Consider the following 13,871-nt stretch of genomic DNA (forward strand, 5'->3'; position numbering starts at 1 on the left):
TCTCGGCAACATTGCTATCTTGCGGAGGAACCCTTCAACCTGTTTCAACCTTCTTCGACCAGGAACCGATATCCTTCTTCTCGATCCTCGATCCTCTGGATATCTGGCGTGAAATGATACCCTGAAAGAGAGATTCGATCGAGAGAAGAATTATTCGTTTGAGTTCCTGTTCCGAATTCTGTGTGGAATCGAGTTTCGTATTTAGTCAGGTATGCGAATTAATTTTCCTATCCCCCTTTTCCCTTCCTCGCAATTGCGAGAAAAGATTTTTCGAGGAGGATTTTCAGAAAGGATTTTTAAAAAAAGGGAGCGAAATTTAAATCGCGCGGCTTTCGAGGGAATTCAATGATTTTGAATAATCTCGATGTAATAGTTTGTTGAATAAATTATTAGGAGATTATTATATGTTATCGCAATTATCGTTGAAAATTTAGAGAATGCTTGTACAATTTTCTATGATATATTTTCTGTATTATATATATAATTTTATTATAAATTGTGTAAATATCGGTTCAGATTTGATGTAAATATTTTTTTCCGAAAAAAAGAAGAAAGAAAAGCAAACGGAGAAATATAATACAAAATGTTATTATTAGTTTTGAATGTTTAATTATCTTATCTGTCGGTTGATCGAGTACGTGTATAATAAAATATAAAAACTGGATTGGATATTTTTATTGGAGACGATTCAACGAAGAAGAGGGCAAATATTGTGATAATATCACAATATCGTGAAGAAGAAACGTGACGGTGAGGATCGCTACCGAAAATTATTTATAAACGAAGTTTCCTCGAAGAGCGAAGTGCAAAGTAAGTACGTTTCTCAAGATCGTTTTAATTCGCGTGTGAAATCGTGCAAACGAATGATGAATCAGAATTTTAGGATTAGATAACGGACGATAAAAATATCGCAAACAAAGAAAACAATTTGAACAGCTTCTGCGCGTTTATTTTCACTTTCGCAAATATTTATATTTGCCTTGCGGATTATTCTCGATTAATGAAAAATTAACGAGTACTCGCCGATTTTTTCCGAAAAAGAAAAAGTAAAACATTTCAAAAAGTTTCGATTTCAAATTCGTCGCAACGAGCAACACTTGAAACAATACCCTATCGGGTCAAAAATCCGAGGATCGAATTGAAAAAAACGCGCAACGAATGGTGAACAATATTTCCGTCCAATCCCTGTATCCTGCGTATCGAGACTGAGACTTCGCAAGCGTAGTACACGTAAACATCGTGGTCGGTAAACAAAGCGTAAAAAAACGATTACGCGATTCATTGTTGAGATAGAATCGCAAGAATCTGAGCGGAAAACGCGACGATACAAGATAATTCCGGTGAAGGAATCATTGAGGAAGAAGAAGAAGAGGAAGAAGAAGAAGGAAGGAAGGAAGATAATTCATCTTCGATAAATTCTAACTTGTTGTTTGTCTTGCATGCCCAACAGATAAAAACCTGTTTTACCGGGAGAATAGCACGCGCGAAGCGAGATGGAGCAAGAGGGAAGACAGGATGCGGATCGTGTCGCGGATTCGAGATGGAAGACGGATGCTCCTTGCCTGAAAATGGGCAATTTCGTTCTGAAGATGGATTTCGACGAGGGCGACGAGTATTTTAGGGAGAAGGCGAGGGACGAGCTGCGCGAGACTCCCGAGATAGTCGAGCAATCTTTGAACGACTTCAGGACGATGGTTAAAGGTAACGAAATTTGGATGAAAATTTCGGGAGAGGGAGGGCGCTGTTCCGATGGCGTTTCGACGGCCATGTTCGAGGATCGGTCGATACGAAAGATGCGATGATAATCGATACGAGTTCGTTCTTCGTATTCGAGAAGAAAAGCTTCGATGCGAATCGAAATACCTTCTTATTCCATTCTTCCACGGGATCCTTCTCTTCCTCCTGGATTGGATCTAACTCGCGAGTTGCGAGTTCTAGTAAGTCATTTTGAATAATGGTCAACAATGTTGGGAAAATCGGGAATGGATTTTAACATAGAATGGAAGTTGAATGAACCGCACTTAAAGCGCTATACAAGCTGCTTTTACTTTAAATTAATATATTGTGAATAATAAATTACGAGTGACTTTTAATATTTTGAATACTTTGATATTTAAAATAGAAAGAGAGGAAATAGCTAGAATTTAAAAATTTTTTTTTTTTCGTTCCTTCGCCTCGTGTCGTTGTATAATAAGACAAGGATGACTAGAATAATAGATGAGAGGAAATATTTCTTTTTTTTTTTCTTTTTTTTGCGATTCATTTGCGAGACATAGAAATGCGAGAAGCTTTCTCTTCGGGATACAAACGTGGACAACTTCCTTTGCTTGCTTTCTCATTTCCCTCCGTTTACGTTCCGTGTTTTAAATTAAATTAGATCTAGAAAATTGTAAATGAATCGAAGAATGATTTATGATACATATTTTTTAGATCTTTTAATAGATATTGGTTCGTTGTTACATGTATTTGTTTGTAATGAAGCTTCTTATCTTTTTGCAAAAATGATTAAAATATTATTGTAATGATTGATCGATCGCGATAAATATATTTCGTTATCGGTGAATTTATCGGTGAACTTTGTAATTTTCAATAAAAAAAATACGTTCTAAGACATAAGAAAGAGAAGTAATTAAAAAATGATAAGTATTTCATTTTAAAATATCAAAGTTTATAAATATAAAAACTTTCACGAAAATTAAAATTTTGGTAGTAAAAATTATAATTCAAATTAGACATATTGGGGTAATCGTGTTACATCGGAGAGAGGAATGTCGAAATCTTTGTTTCCCCCCCATACTTTTATTACATGTTCCGAAACTAGTCATATGTAAATGAAAATTTCACTCTATCGTTAACGTTTTTTTTTTCTTCCTCGAAGAACTTAAACGAAAATCAAGGTTACACTTCAGAGAGTATATAATTGACAAATACAACAGTAGTCACGTTTTTTTTTTTCTTTGCAAATTTTCTTTTCATATTTCTTTTTCTCTTAAACAAAGAAAAAAAAATAACTCCGTTAAAATATATTTTTTTAATTTACGATTTCGTAAAATATCAAATTAGAACAAAAAATAAAACGTCCTGAAGGTTGATTACGGCATTCTCGGCACGATACATAACGCAATAATTCAGAAATGTAATGATTATAATCGGGTAACCGCTTGTTCGAAATAATTACACTCTTTTCCGTGCAGATAATACGATCAACTATAATTACACGCTCCCTCAACATGTTTCTATTTTTTTTTTTTTTTTTTCAGCCGAATCCAATCTCGTTGTCCCGGATGACGATGAATTTTACAAGAAATTCCTGCGTCCTTGCAAATGGTATCCAAAGAGTAGTTTCGAGTTGGTGAGCAAAATTTTTTTTTCTCTTTTCATCGATTATTCATTAAAGTTACATTTCTTTCTTTTCTCCGCATATAAAATATCGTAAAAATCGTTTCGATTTTTCACAGATGAAAAGATTTTATAAATTCAAGTTGAACAATCCTCGCTACTCCCGCGATCTGTTGCCGAGCAACGAGCAAAAAGTGCTGTGCTCAGATATCGCGATACCGTTACCCGATCGAACGGCGGACGGTTGCAAAATGATTTTAATCAACGCTGGGAAACAATGGAATCCAAAGCTAATAACCAGCGACGAAATACTTCGAACTACGATGCTGTTGATAGAGATTGCTATAAACGAGCCTAAAACGCAGGTACAATGTATTTTCAATATTTTTTTTTATCGTAAACATGCGCGCCAGAGAAGTGAAGAGAAGTGGAATAGTTCTAGCCGAGGCTAGAACGTACGCAAGTGTAGAGGCGAAGCTTGCGTTCGAAACATCGTCGAGTTGTCTAGGGAGAGGGGAGGGGGAAGGGAGAAGGCTAACCTAGATTACGCGACAATAATTCGTGCGACGCTGACCTTCATAAGCACGTGTTTGGTGTCGTTTAGGAAAGTACGCTTCGTTCGAATACGTCGTAGCATTTTCTAAAAAAAATCTAATTTAATCCTTCGTTAATTATCCTCCTCTCCAGCTATATTTTATTGCAATATTTGATGATAATATCGATCGACAACGAGATGAGATTTCGAATAAAAATCGTCTCTTCGTTTATTTTCAAATAATATTCGAATCGTTTGTAATGCGTGTAATTCGTTCTCTTCCAGATTTGCGGGATCCACACGATTATAAATATGGCCGGGTTCTCATTGAGCCACGTTACACACATCACACCGAGTTTCGCCGCGGCGATGACCGAGTGGATACAGAGATGTTTGCCCTGTCGAATAAAGGGTATACACATAGTGAATCAACCCTTCATATTCAAGATGGTTTACGCTATATTTAAACCCTTTCTTCTGGTACCTGGTTTTCATATTTAATTTTATCGTATAAAATTTAACGTGGCGTAGTTAAGATTCCTTCTTTCTTTCAAACGAAGCAAGAGAAAGAGAAAGATTTTAACATATATATTTTTATCGATCTCGTAGTTTATCGATCGAGCAATCTTATGGGTTAGGTTAGAAAAAAGTAATAATAATAATAACTACGTTTCTACGTGAATAATTTCCTTGCTTATGGATAATTAATTAATTCCTGAATACGAATTGAGGATGGACTATTAAATCCATGCATAATCCATGTCTTTTTAATTCTCGTTAAATGTATCGCGATGATTTGCGAAAATATCTTTTTTTTTTTCTTTAATGTGAAATTTACATTCGGATTCACGACGGAATATTTTTATAGGAGAAGACACGTAAGAGGCTTCACTTTCACGGCACCGACAGGGAAGCTTTGATCTCTTTCCTCGGAGTGAAAAATTTGCCTATCGAGTTTGGCGGAGAGCTCGAGATGCCGAACGAGCCGATTGGCCGAAACATTTATGAATATGTGCGAAACAAATTTGAGAAAAAGTTCGAAGGTAATTTCTCTCATTTTTTATTTTATTTTATTTGAGATATTAACGAAACACGATATATAAACAAAATTGAATTTTAATAATAATATTTGTAAATCGATTCTCGTACATAAATTTAAATAGCATGGCTCTTTGACTTGAAATTTACAATTTTAATTATTATTCCATCCATCCAATAATAATTATTTTATATATTTAAATAATGATCTAAAGAAAAAAAAATAAATAAATTAGTTGTGCTCGTTTCAAGCTATAATACTAATACATTGTTGACAATTCCAACGTCTTCAATATGATAATTCTTCATGATTCAATGCTGAAAAATGTCGATGATGATGATGGCGTCATGAATAAATATCACGAATAAAATAATTCTCATTATAGATCGATTCGTTAATTTGAGTTGGGTATTAACCTTGGATAAAATATCCTATTTTTGCGAATATTCTTAGCACGTGTAATTAAAGATAAACATGTGTTACAACCTACTATTTGCCAAACAGATACTTCGTTGCGCAATAATAATGAATAAAGTATAATTTTCTTCGCCAACGGATAAATTCCAAGTTTCAGGATATAAATATTAAATTGTTTATCACGTAAAGAAATTATTTGTCGCCTCAGAAAAACGTAGTAAATATATTCTTATTTACATGTTATAATTTTTTTCAATCATCGACTTGTTCAGTTGAAAACTACAAATTTAAAGATTTTATTTCTGAAAATTATTATTGCTTCTTCCATTCGTTTTAAAGATAAAAATAAGAACATTTGACGAGCATAGATTTCATAGATATAGATATTTTTCAATTATGATCTCGAATTATTTGTTCCACAAACGGATAAAATAGGAAACTGGAAAGAAAGGATTGAATTAGATCGATAATTAGATCGATATTTATTTTTTTTTTTAAATTATTCATAAATATATTCGTATGAAAGATGTTGAATTTTCCTGTTACAGAGACCAATAAATTTGGATACATCGTGAATGAAAAATGATTGACAGGAGGGAGAGGATTGTTGAATCGATTTAAAGCGCGACGAGTTTCAAGGTAACGTTGTTGATGGATCTCGATCAACAATCGAAGCAACAAGGTAAATAAAAGAGGTAAAAAGCCGGGAATGATGAGAATAATTCAATAATTCAATAAAATTTGAGTACTCGAACTGGAGTATCGTTATAGAGAAAGGTCAGAGATCCGAGTCGTTCTACCGTTGCAACGATGATCGATGATCTTTTTCATTCTTGTTGGGTAATTTTTTTTACTTTTGAAATAAAAATAAAAATAATATCCAAACGAATATGATAACGATATTAGCTTGTATTTGTTTTTTTTTTTTGTTACTGATACAATAAATAAATTTTTGCAATTGACTTTGAGCGTAATAATAATAATAATAAAATAAAACAATTAATCGACGTTACTTTTTGATAAAAGTTATATTTTTTTTAATCCGCAAAATTATACGTCACGTTGTAACAATTATTGATTGTTTGTTGTCACACAATTGACTTAATTACATAAAGAAATATTTTAATATTTAGGAAATATTTAGATGGAAAAATAATTGGAAATAATAAAAATGTTCCACTTCAGGGAGAAATAGTGACAGAATTGATACAATTATCGTGTATAATCACGGATATGTAAACAGGATTTTTTTTTAATTAAGTATATATTTCATAAGCGTATACCCTTGAGATAAACCTCTTTGTCCTTGCATAATAAATTAATCAACAAGTTTTTACAAATTTATTAAATATATCAGCTGGTAATAACTTCTGAAGAAGGCCTTTTTCAAACCCTTTTCTAAATTATCAAGTTATATTATGATAATAAATTTCGAATCGATTTCATCTATTAACAGAGAAAAAAAAAAGAAAAAGAAAAAGAAGAAACGTATGATAAGTAACATTAAAGTAATACAAAAATAATATTATAAATAATAAAATTATTTCGTACAAAATTATCTATTAATTTATAAAATATAATTTTATATATAAAAATCCCTTAGAAGAATCTCTCTCACTCTCACTCACTCATTCATTCATTTTCTCTCTCTCTCTCTCGCTATAATAATATTCTAATTCTAATCCTAATTCGTGTATAATAATATGGACAAATACAACAATTTGGAAAAAGTTTGCGCTTCTTTTTCCACTGCTCTCGTAAAAAGTACCGTTTGTTGTTCAATTTAATCGTATAATTTAAATTATTGCAATAATATTATTAAAAAGGTCAAACTAGCTAATGATAGACCCCGCTTATAACAATCAGATAGATAACTAAGTAGGCTATGCGCTGAATCCAGATCCAGCGTGTTAACGAAGAGGAAAAATCCACAGCCGACAGAGTTTCGCAAAAAAAAAAAGAAAAAAAAAAGAAGAAGAAGAAGAAGAAAAGTTGAGATATCCTCGGATATATGATCCCTCTTTTTACAAGCGGTTGAATTATTTCTTATAACCGTACGAATTGATTGCTGGAAAAGAGAAGAGGAGGATCAATTATTATATATATATATAAAAGAAAAAAGGAGAAAAGTAAAATAACATCTTCGTCAATTTCCTTGCAGCAACGATACCGAAACCGAGATGTTTTGACGCTTCTTCGATTTCAGTTCGCTTTTATATGGAAATTTGGAAGAAGAGGATTTCGTTTCCTTACCATCGTATTCTTTGTCGCATAATAACAACAATTCCAACCACTGCGTGCCTGTTATACGAGGGAGTTGCAAGTTTCCACCGTAACAGGCTGGCAAACATTTAGGCGAGATGTATTGGTGCAATGATTTCCGATCCGTGCCATGGAAGATCAGCTGCAAGTATCGATATCTCGAATATCCTCTATTCTTTTTTTATCCTCAAATCTTTTTGTTAATTCTAATTTCTCTTTCTTTCCTCCCCAGAAAATCTGAGGAAGAACGTGAGAGGACTTACCCTGTTCTTCAATTTATCCCTGAGGAACGGTTTGAACAACGCGAACACCATGTTAAACACGTACGGCTGATTAACGACGTGTATATTCTTTATTCTGAGCGGGACGGCGTCCTGCAACCAATCCACTATCCTTTTGGCGAACGCGGGAGTGAATTGCCAAGCCTGTTGAAGAGTGAGCCCGTCCATGTCGAAGATGACTATGGCGCCCGCTATCTGGGTGGCCGGCTCCAGCATGGCCGCCTCCACGTAGAGAACGCAACCCTTGAACACCTCGTCGAGGCTGCACTTGTTGTGCTTCCACTTCTTCCCCAACTCTATCAACAGTATCCTGCGCCCGTTCTGATCCCGATTAGGCAACACCGACAAGATGTTTTGCTCGAATATGTTCTTCTCCTTGCTCGGCTTCAAGTTCTCGTACACGTTCGAGTGCTTCACCTTGAAATTGTAGTAATTCTTCACCAGATTCAACGCCGATTCCGGGTAATATTTGCACGGCCTGAGAAATCGGACGAGCCATGCGTCGTTCTCCACGGGGCATTTCAAATTTGTCTCGGCTGGTCGAAAGAAAGATATTAGAAATCCATATCATCGATCGATTATTTTCATTAATCTATATTTAGCATATATATTTCTCTCACCTTTCAGCAATTCCCTGAGCCGGGCGATCGCATCCTGCTGAAGTTCAGGCGTCTCTCGAAGTTCATTCTTCGCTATCTCCTGCAACTCCTTGCAAGGCGGCCCAAATTCGACCTCGAGCGTGAAGTCGCCGACTTTGATGGAAGGAATTTTATCCCATTCGGTCAACGTAGTTCCTAATTTCGAATAAATAATAACGTTATTTACGTGTCATCATCATCATCCTCGTTACTATATCAAATTTCATCTATCGCGTAATAAGGATACGTCCATGTAATCAGAATGTTTATGTAATAATAGCAATTACCCCCACCCCCCCACTAACAATGATTTTCCATTTTTTTTAGTAGGAGTTCATGTAATTTTTTTTACTTCCCTACATGTACAGTTCTAATTATATTACATAACGGGATTGGTAAACGAGGCTCCAATTATCAACGCAAATCATTCATTTCGTATTTCTTAAACAAGAAGATTATGGCAGAACAATTTATTTGAAATTTCTAAATAACGTCAAAAAATTTCTTTGACACACACGTACATGATATAATTTTTAATAATCACGTCTCTGACAAATATCGATAAACAAACATAATATTTCTGCAGCTACAAAGGAGAAAATGAAAAAGATCTGATATATCACTAAAGCGAAAATTGAAACTTTCACGCAGCTACTTTCGAGAAAAGAAGACCATAATAAATAACGAAAATATAAAGAGTAATAATCCTCGATACTAACTTTCCACTTCCATATCTTTCTTCTTCTTTTTTCTTCCTCCTTGTTGTTATTCTCGACTCGCGAACGCAAACAAACACACGCACGCACGCACGCACGCATGCACGCACACGCGACGGGGCTCACACCGTTTTCTATCTCACCGGCGGAGAATCTAATTACAAATTCGGCCAAAGTGTCGCGTTCAGTTCGCTCGCATCGCTGTTACCGATCGCGCACGCCTCACTTTTTTAATCCACTCGCGCAGACGAGCCGAGCAATCATCACGACGAGCCGGGCGATTTTGTCACGATCGTGTGACTCACTCGGTCGGACGAAGGCGGTTCGCTACCGGACTACTCTGCTAACTTCGCAGAATTCATTTAACGAAGCCGTGCGTTCTCCTTTAAGCGCTCATAATCGTACCCCCCTACCATTCCAGCTCGGAAACAAACTCGGGAATAATTTCGCAAACTCGATTCACTACCTTATCCACATACGCTGGTTACACTGGTTTATCGAGTTTCAGCAATCAATTTTTTTTTTTTTCCTTTCTTCCTTCCATCTCCGTTTCAATCTCGAAAAAAATATTTATCAATTTCCGTCCTATCGCAAAACTAGGGAAACGAACGGACGTTGGAACAATCTTATCGATTCCTTATCTTGGATGCACGCGTGAATTAATTTGAAAACTTTTCGTCAAAAATATCGTGTGTACTTTTAACGTTCTAATATAATATGTTGTATTATGTACACTTTCACTGGCCATAATTCAACAACACCTGTTGTTCTTGATTAATTTTTTTTATATATATATAAAGCAGGCGATTGGAGGGGATTCTTGTTTGTTTCCTACTTTCACGTTCTCAATATATATATATATATATATATATAAAATGGGTATCGGTTTTCCATCGGTTGGAAATTTTATCGGTGTATTCTTTGATTCGTCCAGCGGAGGAATCGCAATCAAGTGAATTCAAGAGGTCGTCGCACTCGCATTGAATTAAGCTGAGTTTACATGTGAAAATTCTTCGAAACCTTGTTGTGATATTTGAACCGCGTCATGTGTAATATAACTATAGAAGGAGTTTCTTCGCGTATTCTTATACGCGTCTCTCTCTCTTTCTCTCTCTCTCTCTCTCTCTCTCTCTCTCTCTCTCTCTCTCTCTCTTCTTCTCGTATAATTACGTCTTCCCGGTTGCAGCTGAACCGTGGAAGGAAGCAACGGTACAGGATCGTCGATGCGTAAATAAATGCGTACGCCAGGTTTTTCAAGCAGTTTCGTTTCTCTCTCTCTCTCTCTCTCTCTCTTTCACGATTTTATGAATGATGATTCATGAAATATTCCGACGATTTTTTTCGAAGAGGAAAATAAAAAATGAAATAAAAAATAAGATCGACTATTAGAAACGTATTAGAAAAATATTATTACGTGTTATTATAATGGGTTAGAAAAAAATTAACAAGTAATGATTTCGAGGCAGAGATTATCGAAAGAGCAAACAGACACTGTAAATATTGAGATAACGTAACAAAGTGTTAATTAGCAAAACGATACTCTATCTACAATTACTAATTCTTACGGTATTCGCGCAATGCAATTAATATCGATTTAATATTATAAATTCGATCGTTCGATATCTTCGTCGAGAAAGATTTATTTTCTTCCCTTTTTTTCCTTCCCTCTCCGTATATGAATATTTTTTTCTCTATTTCCATAATTCGCTCATTTATTTATCCATTTCCAGTTTGTTTGTTATTCATTGAACGGATGCAAATCACGTGCATTATCATATATTCAATAGGGAATATGCACACGTTGTTAATACGAAAGAGTTGAGGTTGAATAATCGAAGCCATCCGTTTCATTAATTAAAAATATTTTCCGCTTACGATATACACACAAATATTTTTACAATCGAGATGAAGCATCCTCCTCAGACATCATTTTATGTAACTGTTTATTAAAGAGAATTCGTTGCATTCTTATTTTAACTTGGTCATGGTTTGCGATTATTTGTATAAAGAATTATTACGTTTCGAAAGTGTGTATGTGTGTATTTCGTTTTATCACAGAGAATGAAACTGCTGTACGAATCTGCGATTAATTTTTCCAACCGATAAATTGCACTTGAAGGAAATAATAAAGAAAGAAGGAAAAGTAGATGTAACAAGGAAAACGAGAAAACGACGTTCACCAACCTAATACACATTCATACGTGTATGCATACCGTCGTTCTCGCTGCTTTCTCTTGTGTACTCGCGTTGTTAACAAATGGATCCTAAAAATAATTCCAATTGCCGACAAAAAACTTGCATTTCTGTTAAAAAGAAAGTAAATAATTCGATCGATTAAAAATTATTCTAAAACTTAGACGGAATTAAATTAAATATTGATCATCTCGACGAAGAATATAATCTTTCCTTCTCTCTCCGCAAAACGTACTAATATTCTCCCTGTTAATTCGACCAAACGAGCAGTTTGCACACTCTCGAGTATTATTCCCGGCTCTCTTCCTCCATTCAGTCGGGACGGAACAAAAGAAGCAACGTCCTCCTCCGGGTGGACGAGGCAAACATTTCCACTCTCTTTGTCTTCCTCGACTGTCTTTTGTGCAGCCTCGAATAATTGCGAAAAAGTATTTAAGGATTTATGTAACGCGGCGGGAAGGAAAGTTTGACCGAGTCGGATGGGAAATGGGACGAATCCAAACAGGTTCTTTTTCTTTCTCTTTTAAGTAAAGTTCCTCCTCCGTATCGTAACATGGACGGGAAATGGAGGAGCGTGTCGAACAAGATTGCAAGGAAATGTGAACGGAGAAAGCATCTTTATAATTAATTAATTTGAAACTTGGAATTGGATCTCGCCAAAGTATTTCGTTCGAAGATTCTACGCTCGACAATATTTTGTTGTCGAATAATAGATATTTTTGAAGCGTAATAACGCATATATTTTCTCAAAGAGCAGAGAAGAAAAAAGTTGAATTCGAGTATGACGTATTAAATGTTGAAGAATTTCTGGCTGCTTTGAAAAAATTCTTTCGTCGAGTAGGCAACCTTGTGTCCCTCCTTACGTAAACAAGGCATCCTTCGTCGAGCTGGAGACAACCGGTGGTTGAATTTATGCCAATATTGAAAGAGATGGAGCAACTTTGATTTAACTTTTTTATGAATAATTTTCCATGGATTCCATCCGCGAATCAATACGAAAATGTTTTGAATTACGAATTAAATATTTTCGATGTGACAAAGGAAATAAACTAAGGCGATAATTTGAATAGGAAAGGAAGGAAAAAGATCTCGAAGATTCTAAGTCAACTTTGCGGATTTTCCATGGATTCCGTCCGCGAAATTGTTTTGAATTACAAATTAAATATTTTCGATGTGACAAAGGAAATAAACTAAGGCGATAATTTGAATAGGAAAGGAAGGAAAAAGATCTCGAAGATTCTAAGTCAACTTTGCGGATTTTCCATGGATTCCGTCCGTGAATCAATACGAAATTGTTTTGAATTCGAATTACGAATCGAATATAAGGGAAATAAACTAGGCGATAATTTGAATAGGAAAGGAAGGAAAAAGATCTCGAAGATTCTAAGTCAACTTTGCGGATTTTCCATGGATTCCGTCCGCGAATCAATACGAAATTGTTTTGAATTACGAATTAAATATTTTCGATGAGGAGAATAAACTAAGGCGATAATTTGAATAGGAAAGGAAGGAAAAGGATTGATCTCGAAGATTCTAAGTCAACTTTGCGGATTTTCCATGGATTCCGTCCGCGAATCAATAAAATTATATTCAAAATTATTTTGAATTACGAATTAAATATTTTCGATATGACAAAGGAAATAAACTAATTTGAATAGGAAAGGAAGGAAAAGAATTGATCTCGAAGATTTTAAGTCAACTTTGCGGATTTTCCATGGATTCTGTCCGCGAATCAATACGAAATTGTTTTGAATTACGAATTAAATATTTTCGATGTGACAAAGGAAATAAACTAATTTGAATAGGAAAGGAAGGAAAAGAATTGATCTCGAAGATTCTAAGTCAACTTTGCGGATTTTCTATGGATTCCTTCCGCGAAATTGTTTTGAATTACGAATTAAATATTTTCAATGAGGGAAATAAACTAGGCTTATAATAATTTGAATAGGAAAGGAAGAAAAAGGATTGATCTCGAAGATTCTAAGTCAACTTTGCGAATACTGTCCACGCCAATGTGGATCTAATGATTCTCGCAAACTTGTTCGCGTCGGATAAAGTGTACTTTGCACATCGTGCAAATACGAGTTGGTGAAATCTATTCTTATCTGAAATACGATTCGTCGTTTAAATATTCGGTCGAACGAACGAGAAATCGATCCTCTTCGTGTTTAATCGGGGCAAATATTCGTTTAAAAAAATATTCTTTGTGTTTCAGATGTTTAGAGAATTTGCATATGAAAAGAATACGATTGAAATTTTACAAATACCACGTGTCTCACGAAATATTATATATATACTCGTTGTAGAAAAGTTAATGGATCAAAAAGGACACATTGATGGACACACGTTTTTTCTTTCTTTCCTTTTCATCGACGCGCAACCTTGAAATGCAGCAAGGAGGGAAGAGATACGCCGAGAATTTCGAGGTGAACCTGTTCCACGAGGAATCAG

At 35.0% G+C, this 13,871-nt stretch overlaps 2 protein-coding genes across 6 annotated transcripts in view; one reads left to right on the forward strand and one right to left on the reverse strand.

Annotated features, from left to right (window-relative positions):
* On the forward strand, positions 1 to 7,290 carry LOC727007 (alpha-tocopherol transfer protein). 3 transcript variants are annotated; one of them, XM_001122721.5, is made up of 7 exons: positions 1 to 209; positions 1,451 to 1,701; positions 3,261 to 3,352; positions 3,459 to 3,704; positions 4,160 to 4,354; positions 4,743 to 4,917; positions 5,879 to 7,290. In XM_001122721.5, exons 2-7 carry the CDS (start codon positions 1,494 to 1,496, stop codon positions 5,914 to 5,916), a joined length of 954 nt encoding a protein of 317 aa, XP_001122721.2. In that variant the 5' UTR covers positions 1 to 209; positions 1,451 to 1,493; the 3' UTR covers positions 5,917 to 7,290. The 3 variants fall into 3 exon arrangements, with proteins under 3 accessions (XP_001122721.2, XP_016770214.1, XP_026299569.1); XM_016914725.2 differs by lacking the exon at positions 1 to 209 and adding an exon at positions 663 to 810; XM_026443784.1 differs by lacking the exons at positions 1 to 209; positions 1,451 to 1,701 and adding an exon at positions 1,784 to 1,937.
* Positions 6,220 to 13,871, reverse strand: part of LOC408361 (alpha-tocopherol transfer protein-like) — a 12,440-nt gene continuing 4,788 nt past the window's right edge. For 2 of the 3 annotated variants that reach the window (XM_016914724.2, XM_006566389.3), the window contains 4 exons: positions 8,494 to 8,667; positions 7,856 to 8,409; positions 7,584 to 7,734; positions 6,220 to 7,398 (listed from right to left, as the gene is read on the reverse strand). In XM_016914724.2, the coding sequence (XP_016770213.1) occupies positions 7,370 to 7,398; positions 7,584 to 7,734; positions 7,856 to 8,409; positions 8,494 to 8,667 (908 nt within the window). In that variant the 3' untranslated portion in view covers positions 6,220 to 7,369. Of the gene's footprint in view, positions 7,399 to 7,583; positions 7,735 to 7,855; positions 8,410 to 8,493; positions 8,668 to 9,230; positions 9,739 to 13,871 lie in introns of those variants that run through there. The other variant, XM_006566391.3, reaches the window with a different exon arrangement.

This window comes from Apis mellifera, linkage group LG11 (assembly GCF_003254395.2).
Source record: "Apis mellifera strain DH4 linkage group LG11, Amel_HAv3.1, whole genome shotgun sequence".
Taxonomy (NCBI): Eukaryota; Metazoa; Arthropoda; class Insecta; order Hymenoptera; family Apidae; genus Apis; species Apis mellifera.